Source organism: Terrapene carolina, unplaced genomic scaffold (assembly GCF_002925995.2).
Source record: "Terrapene carolina triunguis isolate 2854851 unplaced genomic scaffold, T_m_triunguis-2.0 Scaffold211, whole genome shotgun sequence".
Taxonomy (NCBI): Eukaryota; Metazoa; Chordata; order Testudines; family Emydidae; genus Terrapene; species Terrapene triunguis.
In genome coordinates, this window is record NW_020664562.1 from 27,353,421 (window position 1) to 27,365,856 (window position 12,436).

Sequence of the window (12,436 nt, forward strand, 5' to 3'; positions counted from 1 at the left end):
TCTGTGTAACCGGGAGTGTTGGGTGGAGGTGTGGTTACTCCCTGTGCTCTCCCAGGGCACGCACTTAGCTTGGCTGCTGGGCCCAGGCTTGCCACGTGCAAATGTTGTGACTGAAAGTTGGCGGCCCCAGGCTAGCGGGACTGGAACACTCTGGGTCCTGCCTGTTGCAGGGGAGCCAAGCCCTAGTATTAGTAGCTCTGACTGACTGATGTGCTAGCGAAGGCCAGCCCCTAGCGCTGCTAACAGGCGCGGATTTGCGCCCGTTCAAGGTGCAGCGCGGGGGTCTGGGGCTCGGACATGAACACCCAGGCCTGGGCGCTGGGCCAGGCTGCCGCTCGCGGCGCAGGCAGCAGGTTTGAGGGGCAAGCCAGCAGCACGTGGGAAGCAACGGACCCCGGCAGCCGCAAACCGCGTCCCAACCCTGCAGAGCGCTGCGAGCCCCAGCTCAAGGCTCCTGCTTTAAAACCGAGGCGCGCGCCCCTTGCCGCGGGGGGTGGGCGTCTGGGGGATTCTCCGGCTCCTCGGAAGCCCCGAGCGCTGCCAATGCCTAGGGCTGCAGGCGCCAGGCGCCTCCGCCCCGTCACTCTCCGTTCCGGACTCGCTCGGGGCGCCACGTGACCGCGGATCCGGCTGCGGTGGCTTAGCTCGGCTGCCCCGGCTCGCCTGCTGCCCGCCCGCCCGCCCGGGAGCTGCATGGGTCCCGCGCCCCGCTGCGAGCGCGCCGCTCCGGGCAGCCGTGGCCACGGCGGGGCCCCGCGGCCGGCGTGCGCCATGGACCTGTCGGTGGGGTATGTGGCCAGGGGCCGGACGCTGGTGACCAGGTGAGCGGGCGGCTGGGGACTGCCTGGGAGCGTGGCGCTTCGGTGGCCACGGCTGGGCTGGGGATCAGGCGCGAGCTAGGCAGTTCTTCAGGGGGCTGGGGACCCGTCACCCCCTTGGCTGTCACTGAGGGGCCCTCGGGGAGCCTCCCCGTCGCTCTTCCCACTGAAGCTGCCCAAGCGGAGTGACTTGACTTTTACATCAGTGAGAGTTCAGAGGTTTGGGTTTTAAAATCCCGCCTGCCCCCCACCAGTGCCTGGGACTGGGGGCGCAAACCTGAGCAGCCGATCCTATTTATCATAACGCAGCTCTCCAGTGCATGGGCAGGAGGGTCCCTGGCAATGTCCTAAGCTTTGCTGTCCCCAGCTGAGCGTGATGCAACTAGTAAATGACACCCCGCCAAAAAGGAGGAGAAACAAGACTTTTAAATGCTCCTTAAAGCTTGTGCAGCTTTTAGGATGGAAAGTATTGCTAGTAATAGGGGTAAGGACATTTATTTTTTTAAAGTGGATTTTTTTGGATGGTGGTGGTGGTAGATATATTTTACTTGGCACTTGGAAGGACTCTGGGCCTGACCTTTCTCTCACTTGCACTGATACAAGGCAGGAGTAGTTCCACTGAAGTCCATGGAGTTGGAACCAGCATAAGAACTATGTACAGAGAGATCAGAATCAAGCCCTCACTGTGCAGATGCCAAGGTTCCCCTGGAACTGGTTAGATGCTCTTACATTTCTCTGGGCAGCCCAAGGCATTTGAAATTTGCTGAAGTGGAGGAGACAGAAAATTAGAGGCAATGCAAAGGGCTTTTAATGGTCTAGGAATTGCATCTGAACAGCGGCAGCAACCACAACAACAAAAGCTTTCACCCAGTGTATTTTTAACCGTGTGTGTTACATTTCCTTCCTGAAACAATTTATTGTTTCTTCTAGAGCAGCTCTGCCCATTGGGCCTGTTTCCTTCCACATACTGCATCCATCCATGCTCATCCCCATGCCCCTCACCCATGGCTGTATTGCTGCAGGATTCAGCTCAAAGCAGCTTCTTGTGTGGGGCTGAGGAGAGGAGCCAGTGCTGTGTTCACGCTTATTTGGGGGTTGGCGGAAACCACTGTTTTCTCTAACACCAGAGAACAGAGTTGTCTCTTTCAGTGTAATATTTTCAGTCATGAGATAGGTGGCTACCTCTGTTTGTGTTGCTAATGCACAACCATGGAGACCTTTGGATCCAGTAATTCCTCATCCAGGAGGATGTTCATAGTAGTTCAGTTTATTGACTATTTATAGTCAAATGTACTGTGAGAGAGGATTAAAGCAAACTAATTAAAGAGTGACAATATATCTCGACTTGCATCTGAAGAAGTGAGGTTCTTACCCACGAAAGCTTATGCTCCCAATACTTCTGTTAGTCTTAAAGGTGCCACAGGACCCTCTGTTGCTTTTTACAGATTCAGGCTGGGTCTACACTACAGCGGGGGTCCGACCTAAGATACGCAACTTCAGCTACGTGAATACCGTAGCTGAAGTTGCGTATTTTAGGTCGGCTTACCTGGCGGTGAGGACGCAGGAAAGTCGACCGCTGCCGCGCTGCCGCCGACTCCGCTGCCGCCTCTTGCCGAGGTGGATTTCCGGAGTCGACGGCAGAACGATCAGGGATCGATTTTACCGCGTCTTCACTAGACGCGGTAAGTCGATTCCCGATAGACCGATTGCTACCCGCCGGATCGGCGGGTAGTGAAGACATGCCCTCAGACTAACACGGCTACCCCTCTGATAATATATCTCGAAGCACTTCTGTTTTGTACTGCAGAAATTAAGATTGCAGTAAGCTTAGGCCCCATCCTCCTTAGGATTTGTTACACTGTCTTTAAAACTTCCAGTTAACATTAAAAAAAAAAAGTTAGAACATTCCTTGTGTTCATGCCACACCATTACAGACCCTATTACAATTGTGTCTGAAAACCAGGCTTGAATCCTGCCAAAGGTGGTCTCAGACGGCCACAGTTGATGCTGCAACAGCTCTGTCCACACTGACCTTGTCTACCCTGTAACATGTTATGTTCAAACAGCACTGAGAAAAGTTGAATTATTTGATACAACATGACTATGACTGAGCGGTCTTCATAGATCAGGGCAAATAGTGACTAGCTGCATTTAATCACTATTAGCTGACATTGAACGTGATTTACTCAGGGCTATGCTAACTGTCAGTCATGGACACTTCATCTCTATGTGTGTCAATTTCTCTGTATAGCGCTTTGAGATCTACTGATGAAAAGTGCTGTATAAGAGCTAGGTGTCATCACTATTATTATGGTTAGCATTCTGTAAGCTTATCTAAATTCTTCATAATTGTGTTTGAACATGATAAAAATGGATTTGTTTACATTACAAAATTGTGCTAGATTGGCGTCTGTGGGGGGAGGGTGTATATGATAGTTAAAGTCATTAAGCACAGGACTTCTTATCATGGCAGTATTTAATAACAAGAGGACAGTCACGTTGAAGCATAAGACTAGAAAAGAGGAGACATGCATTTTATTCCTGACTGACACAGAATTACCTGTGAGACTTTGGGCAAAATCTCTTTGTATCTAGATATATGACCTTGATTTTGGCTGTATTAAAATGCATGTTCAAATGAGACCACCTTAGCAAGCGATTGAGGCCAGTCTATATATCTGAGCTGTCCCCATCATTATTTACTACTCTATCAAGTTTTGTGTCATATACAGACTTCACCAGCAATGATTTAATGTTGTCTCCAAAATAATTGATAAAGACATTGGATAATATTGGGCCAAGAATAGGGATCCCTCTGGAACCCCACTAGAAGCACCCTCTTCCCTGATTTTTGCATAGTGCTAATTTTTTTTAATCAATTATCATGCAGGACTAAGTCAAATGCCTTACAGAAATCTGTTATGTCAACATGGCTACCTTTGTCAACCAAATTTGTGATCTTAAAAAAAAATTATGTAATTCTTTATTAATTGCATTCTGTATCTGTCTTTCCAATATTTTGCCTTTGTCAGTTTCCTTTTTAAATATTGGTATGAGATTAGTTTTTTCCAGTTCTCTGGAATTTCCTTACTCCTTCAACACTCATTAAAAAATTAACATTAATGGTTCAGAGAGCTCCTTGACCTATTCTTATAATTCTCTTGTGTGCTAGTTATCCAGTCGTGAAAATTTAAAAATATGCAATTGTAACAGCTGCTGTGTAACATCCTCCCTAGTAAGTATTTTATTAACACTGTAAAATATTAATACTTCATCCTGCTTCTTTCAAAATACAGAATATAAATGTGTATTGAATAGGTCTGCCTTTTCTTCATCATGATAGACAATTTTACCATCTTTATCTAGTATTGGACCAGTGCCATTGGTAGGATTTCATATGTTCCATATGTTTCATATGTTTCAAAGACTTCCTTGTTATTTTCCTTAACCTTACAAACCAGCAGTTAGAAAATGCAGAAAATTAATAAGGGAAGCTGATGGTATCAGTAAAAATCTGTGGCGATTAGGGCTAAGGATTATTGGATGGAAAGAGCTACAAAAGAGTGAAAGTGTTGTTATTATTATTATTTATTAATCAACTTGATGTTTTTTAGATAGGTGAACATAAAACAAAACGAAAAGAAGAACCTCTCTCCAAATACTATGTCCTGAGGTTTTAAAGAAATATTCATTTAAAAAAACCTTGTTGATGTTTATAAAGCTCTTTTCAGTATCTTACTAGACACAGAGTGCTGTCAAATGCCCAAAGGATGCAAACTGAAAAAACAATTTTGTTCTGCTAATTACAATATCTAAAAAGCAATCTTTAAATGTTTCTGGTAACTACACTAGGTATACATTTTTCAGGCAGAAATGTGTGTTTTCATGTTGATATCCCTTTAACCACTTTCCTAACATGGTTAAAACTAGCCCAGCTTGGTGCCTTGTTTTCCTTAGGGAAACTTTAAAATTAGTTTTTCTGATTTCGCCCTCCCCCCGATGTTTCTGAAGCTCTCTTAGCATCTTTCTACTGGACTGAACTCCTCACCTCTCCTTTTTTTTTAATTGAACCATAAAATCAGTCACTGTGTAATAAACGTAACCTTTGGGCTTCAGTGATAAAATCTGTTTTTACTTGCTTACCTGGGAGTGGTACTGTACTGCTCCTCTAGACTTGAAAATTACTTCTACACTCTTGCTGTTTGAGAAGAGGGTTGGTTCTGCAAATCACATGAGTTTTGTGGGGGTATACTTCATGCAACATACAGTACGTTATAGAATTCAGAACTGTAAGTACACTATACATTGCATATAGACCAGATCAAACGAAGATCAGATATGAATGAATGCATGTTTGAAAACTTTAAATATGTATTTTTCAAGTGTCAACCAACACTGGGAAATTGCTATCCTAATATATAACTTTGGATATTGGAAATATTTTTCTGAAAGTCTAACGGGAGCAAGAGAACATGTTACTTTTTTGTACTTACAAATGAAATTGTCTTTAATTAGAAAAAATTTACAAGTTGAGTTCAGATCTTTAAGACTTAAACAGGAAGTCAGCACTTGCTGCATTTGAAATAAAGGTGAGGAAGTGTGAGAAGAGAAGGGGAAAGAAAAGTTTCTCACTTTTTCACTCTACATCAGTTTCTACAAGTGAATTGAATGTGCTACTATATATGACACCAAAGAATGTGTACATCTTGTTTGTTTATATTTAAAACATGATGTTTTCGTGTGTTTGGAGACGTTTGGTTTTACAGTGAACTTAGTGCTTGTAAAAAGTGCCCAACTGATGGGCCCGTAAACTAAAAATATACTTATGCACAGGAAGTGAAAGTGCAGGTTTTCCCACGCTGCTTTGTCAGTGTGCTTCAAAGCCTAGTCCTTTGGTCTCTGAGTACTTTTCTATAGGGGTTTAAAGGTTAAAGGAAGATTGTGGTTTATATAAACAAAATGCTTCAAAATGTTTAGATTTAATGAATAGATTTTTTTAAAAAACCATTTACTAATCTGTATAATGAATATAAAATCACTTTATTGGGCGGAGGTATTTTGGAGAATAGACATTTAAATGCTGTGTTCAGATGTGCAGTTGGGATAGCATAGTGTGATGAAACAGGTTTGGTAACTACACTGTAATAGGAGAACGTCTCTTCAATTTTACTATTAAAAACTTCATTCCAGTTTGTACAGACCTCTAAGTCAAACAGAGATCTGTGAGATGAATCTGTAATATATGTAAAGTGTCTGCCAAGACATTCTGTGGGTTTCTAATTAACATATTATTTATGGCAGACGTATGATGCCTCAACCAGATTCAGATCTAGAAGAGGATGCTCTAAAGGAGGATTTGAAGTTTTACTTCATGAACCCATGTGAAAAATACAGAGCCAGACGTCAAATCCCATGGAAACTAGGTTTGCAGATTCTAAAGATAGTTATGGTTACCACACAGGTAAAATATATACATATATATATTTATGTTCTTACAAAAACATGTAGGTGGAGCAACAAATCAATGGTCTTGGAGTATTGCTTCCTTTGGTTACTCTTTAACTATCTAAACTTCCTTCCTGGAAAAAAATCCAAGATCAGAGGTGAGGAAAGAATACTCTTAAAGGAGTAGGAGTGGATGTGGTGGTAGGAAACAATAATATAAACTAAACTCCTAAATGTTCTTTGGTCACCACCTTGGTGCTAACTGGAGCAATTTCAATGAGGGGTTAACTGAAATAGTAGGTCAGATACTGCCAAAGACATTTGTTTCAAAACAATCTTTTCCCTCTAAATCAAGCACCTCATTGTGGATCATATGGTTCTGAATTGTTTGGCTTCGTTGGCAGTGCTGTGGCATGCTCTTTGCGCCTTCTGCTCTTCACTGCACATAACCCCCACATCCCCTGAGGCCAATGTATTGGTATTGTCACCAGAGTTCCAATCCAGCAACTGTAGAGCCTGCATTATTAATGTAACCAACAACTCTGAATGTTTGATTTGTATTTGCAAATGCTCTTCTGATTGGCAAGAGCAGATTGTTGACTAGGCAGTTAATCACTTGGGGAGAGTGGCTCAGGATTTTGATTACAGACAGTGCATTAATTTGGATACAGAGTCAAATCAGTGATTTGTTTTGATCTCTAAAATGCAGGAATCTCAAGTGTGAGATTTAACAAAGTGGCATTAAATATATAGCTCTGAAATACAGTAACTCCTCACTTAACATCCTCCCGCTTAATGTTGTTTCAAAGTTATGTTGTTGCTCAATTCGGGAAATGCTCGTTTAAAGTTGTGCAATGCTCCCTTATAATGTTGTTTGACTGCCTGCTCTGTCCACTGCTTGTAAGATTCTGTGGAAGAGCAGCGACTTTACAAGGGAGCATTGTACAAGTTCCTCTTCTCCGCCGCCTCTCTCTGCCTCCCAGCGCTTCCCTGTGCTTAGGACTTTCTGGAAGGAAAGGGGAGGAGCTGGGAAGCGCTGCGTCTCCACTCCCCCCCCCCTCCTTCCCTTCCTCCCTCCGAGAAAGTCCTAAGCATGAAGTGCTGGGAGGGAGGGGGAGGAGCGGGGAAGCGTCGCGTCTCCGCTCCTGCCCCTCCCTCCCAGAAAGTCCTAAGGCAGTTAGGACTTTCTGGGGTGGGGGGAAGGACCAGGGATGTGACGTGCTCCGGAGAGGAGGTGGAGTGGGGGTGGGAAGAGGTGGGCCTGGAGTGGAGCAGGGGGTGGGAAGAGAGGGGCCCGGAGCATCTCCCGGTGCCTGTTCTTCTCCGGGGAAGCTGCTGCTGCGAAGGCGCTTCCTAGCGTCCTTGCCTGCAGTGGGTTGTGCCTGTGTGAGGTAAGCCAGGGGCACTTCCCAGCCACAGTATAGTACTGTACAATATATAATGCCTTTTGTCTGCCCCCCAAAAATGTCCTTGGAACCTAACCCCCAGCAAATACATTAAATCTTATGGGAAAATTGGATTCGTTTAACATCGTTTCACTTAAAGTTGAATTTTTCAGGAACATAACTACAACGTTAAGCGAGGAGTTACTGTATACACTGAGCTTCAGGGGTCAATGTCTGAAATTAACAGACTTGCCGGAATCAAGCAACACCTTCAGATATTACCTCTGGCTCATATCCTCCAGACCCCTTCTAGCCAGAGAGGGTGATCTCAGCCTTTCTTTAAAAAAAAAAAAATTCTCCACCATTGCGAACATCAGTGCAGGAGTAGCAGCGGAGGAAGCACTAATGTAGACAGAGCTCCAGGCAGTGATTGGTATTCTAACTATGCTGTCTAGACAAGACAGACTAAAATGACACTGGTAACTGAAGTCCTGTATACACTAGTGCTCCCGCAATTGCTAGTGGAGCTTTGCTGCTGTTGAGAGCAGTGGGCAGGACTTCTTTGGGTGAGGTGGCGTGGAGAAGACTAGTATGGGCACAGCCATGATGATACCAATTCCACCAGGGTTTTTTCAGAATATTATCAGAAGCTAAGAGGTAATATTGTCTTGCTTGATTCTACTGAGCTGTTAGTCAAAGCCTTTTCCCATTGTCCAGGTCAGGGAGACACCGGTTATTACACTACCTTCTAGCTCTTATACACAGGGGCTTAATCATGAGTGGAATGAGGCAACACACAGCTTTAAAGCCCATCCTAATCCATCCCAATCCCTTCACCACCACTCAAAGTCCATCCTAACCCACAAGCATTAGTGCCTGTGCTGGCGATTAAACTTCTGGATTGCCATGCTTGCTGTCCTAGTCTGTCCTCTGCTTGGTCTCTGTGTTGGGCCTGACTCTCCTGGGGCGGAAGAGATGCAATGCTGATTTGCTTTCTGAGGCCACTGCCAATTCAGGTACCTGGGCTTTTTTTGGCACCTTTTAGCGGTGCAGTGAAGTGGTGGCTGTCACTTCTGGTCCATGTTCAGCAGCTGATTGGGTAGCCAGGGTGAGGAAGCAACAGAATCTGAAGGGAACTACATTGCTACTTAAAGGGGGCAGTCTTGCACACTTGTAGCAGGCATATGGGCAGGTCCTAATGAGCATGCTTGAGTTTTGGAATGAGGCCAAGCTCCCTAGGAGTGACTTTGGTGTACTTTATGCTTATTCTTACAAGAGTGTCCCTGTCACTAGCTGTCTGACTCTGAGAAACCACTGAGTTTCAGTATGTTAAGCCGGTTAATTGGAGTGACTCCTTCCGTATGGTAAGATGAAGGCAATTTGTCCTTTCTCTGCTGGATTGCAGAAGTGACTTTTGTCCAAGTATCAGTATATTTTAGTGCAAAGTTGTGTTAGGGCCCCCTAAGGATTCCACATGCCCCCCAAATCAAGACTGACAGCCTTTTTTTCCCTTTTTCTTTTCTTTCTTACAGTACTCGGGGGGGGGGGGGGAAGGCTCTAATTTACTGATATTAGCTAGAAATTGCCATAAATTCATTCATAGAACTTACGTTAACAGCTTTGCAATCCAAAGAGCATCTAAGTAGAACTCCTGCTAAATCCCCTGAAGAATCTTGCAAACTTTTTGGCCAGAATTCAACACTTGTTCTAAAAGCTGTGTGGCTATAACCAGGCACCGATGACCTGGAATCCCCTGTTCTGGTCATCCTGGCTGCAACCTGCCACATTACATAAATAGTTCACTGTGAATAGCATTGCTTTGTGTACTCATTTAGCCCAGAGCTAACCAGTTACCATCTAGGAGAGACAAGAAAGTACTCACTGGAGGGGAAAAAAATAGATTTTATTTTTCTATTTAAAGAGAGCCTGTCAGACAATAAATTCAGATTTCATATACTGTTAATGCTGGGAACAAGAATAGGGGCTTGCTTACCTTTTAGTGGGGATTTCTTTGTACTCTCCCTCTCCTCCCTCGTTCAGTTGGTTTCTTGTAGCTCTTGAAAAATTATACATGGCCTAGCCAAAGAACTAAACCTTTTAATCAGAGGCTGAGATGAAAACGGGGGAGGAAGAGACAATGCTCTGGTGGGACCCTGGGTCCCTTACACCCTTGCTGTGGGGTTTGGGGAGAGTGCTAGGATTCCTATCACTTGGGATCTCTGTTCAGAGGGTCCATTTATGTATTGGCCTTTGACTTATGGAAGGGATATGGGGAATCTCTGCTAGTCTACATAAATCTCCATGAACAACTTCAGCCCCTGCCTCTGCTGCTAATTATAGCTTCTCCAAGCAGCACCTTTATGCAATTAACTTCATTTTTGTCACTTTCAGTGGTGCCCATGGGGTTCTGAATAGTTTTGTTTCATTCTGGTGCAGTGCTTAGCAGCAGACAAATGAGAGATGTCTGCAGGCTCAGGAAGACAGCCTCCTTAATGCAGTTCTGTCTTCAGGCTAGTACTCTTTTTCTTCAGTGAAAGGTTAGATTATGCAGAAACAGCTGGGTCCAAACACTTCATGTTTGCCACTAACAAGTAAGAGAGTTTATTTTTCAAGCTCTGGGTTCCTTCCTTTGCTCTCTCCTTTTTCTGCTCTTCCACTGTGAGATTCCAATTACCTTACACTGTTCTTCTTTCATGCCAAAATATATGTGGAGTAAACCACTTACATTTTTCGTATGAAAATTGTTTTTAAAAGGGGTGTTAGTGTGATGATAGGAAACTGGCTCAGTAAAAATAGCAAGTTTTTGATCAATAGCTCTGTCCCCATGTGTATTCAGATTCTTATCGCATTACAGACAAAAACAATTTTTTAAATACTGTTATCTATAAAAGCTCTGCATTGCTATGGATTAGTGGACTGGATTCTATTCTGTGTCCTGCATCATCAACAAAACTGTCAGCTAAATTCTAATGACAGAAACCTTATTACTGATGATGTAAGTGACAGAACACAGCTTGACATTCAGATCTCAGGGTGAGTTAGAAAAAACGAAGTAGATTTCATAAGGAAGTGTTTGTGTGATAAACTTGAAACTACATTATGTTATTTGTTGTCAACTTGATTTACTATAATTGTACTTTTAATCATCAAAGCTCTGCAAATTCAAAGTGATTTCTTAGATTTGAATGACTTATCTCCTACTCAGGGAGGGCATGAGGTGAATGAATTGCTTTTGCGTTTTCCACAGAAAACTCTTAGCTTTGCCGATTCAGATAGTTTCAAGCGCTTGCACTATGAATACATTACTGTGTATGTAGTTAAAAGAAGTGAAAATGCATCTCCTGGGCTGTACTCGATAATGATTATGCATTAAGTGGCTAAGCTCCAAAATAAGGTAGTAGGAGTTTCAGTATTTCATGGCATGCATGTCAGTGAAGTAAACGGTATTTTTCATTCCCTTGTTTTCAGCTTGCATCAGCTTATGCAAAGTGGGATTTTGTTTTCTAGGCTTTGGCAAAAGAGACCCTTTACTATTCTTTTGTGATCTTATATTGTAATTAGGGCTATCAATTAATCGCAGTTAACTCATTAGCAGTATTTTGTGTTGTAATTGAAATCAAAGTGTATATAATTTTTTTATTACAAATTATTATTGCACTGTAAAAATGATAGAAATAGTATTTTTTCAGTTCACCTCATACAAATACTGTAGTGCAATTTCTTTGTCAAGAAAGTGCAACTTACAAATGTAGTTTTTTTTTGTCTTGTTTTGTTACACAACTGCACTCAAAAACAAAACAATGTAAAACTTCAGAGCCTACAAGTCCACTGAGTCCTACTTCTTGTACTGCCAATCCGTAAGGCAAACAAATCTGTTTACATTTACAGGAGATAATTCCACCCTCTTCTTATTTACAATGTCAACAGAAAGTGAGAACAGGCATTTTGCATGGCACTTTTGTAGCCGGCATTGCAAGGTATTTATGAGCCAGATACACTAAACATTCGTATGCCCCTTCATGTGTCAGCCACCATTCCAGCGGACATGCTTCCATGCTGATGATGCTTGTTAAAAATTAGTGCGTTAATTAAACTTGTGACTGAACTTCTTGGGGGAGAATTGTATGTCCCTTGCTCTGTTTTACCTGCATTCTGCCATATATTTCATGTTATAGTAGTCAATAAGATGATGACCCAGCACATGTTGTTCATTTTAAGAACACTTTCACTCAGATTTCACAAAACACAAAGATGGTACCAATGTGAGATTTCTAAAGATAGCTACAGCACTTGACCCAAGGTTTAAAATCTGAAGTGCCGTCCAAAATCTGACAGGGACAAGGTGTGGAGTATGCTTTCAGAAGTTTTAAAAGAGCAACACTCCGATGTGGAAACTACAGAACCCGAACCACCAAAAAAGCAAATCAGCCTTCTGCTGGTGGCATCTGACTCGGATAATGAAAATGAACATGCATCAGTCTGCACTGCTTTGGATTGTTATAGAGCAGAACCCATCATTAGCATGGACGCATGTCCCCTGGAATGGTGGTTGAAGCATGAAGGGACATATGAATCTTTAGCGCATCCGGCACATAAATACCTTGCAGTGCCCGCTACAACAGTGCCACGAAAATGCCTGTTCTCATTTTCAGGTGACATTGTAAACAAGAAGTGGGCAGCGTTATCTCCTGCACATGTAAATAAACTTATTTGTCTGAGCGATTGGCAGAACAAGTAGGAATGAGTGAACTTGCAGGCTGTAAAATTTTACATTGTTTTATTTTTGAA

General features: G+C 43.1%; 1 protein-coding gene across 2 annotated transcripts in view; it reads left to right on the top strand.

Moving 5' to 3' along the window:
• The first annotated feature begins 743 nt into the window (after positions 1-743).
• The window catches only part of MCOLN2 (mucolipin 2), a 46,410-nt gene continuing 34,717 nt past the window's right edge, over positions 744-12,436 (top strand). For both annotated transcript variants that reach the window (XM_026655916.2, XM_026655917.2), the window contains exons 1-2: positions 744-821; positions 6,120-6,279. In XM_026655916.2, coding sequence (XP_026511701.1) covers positions 772-821; positions 6,120-6,279 — 210 coding nt within the window. In that variant the 5' untranslated portion in view covers positions 744-771. The remainder of the gene's footprint in view (positions 822-6,119; positions 6,280-12,436) is intronic.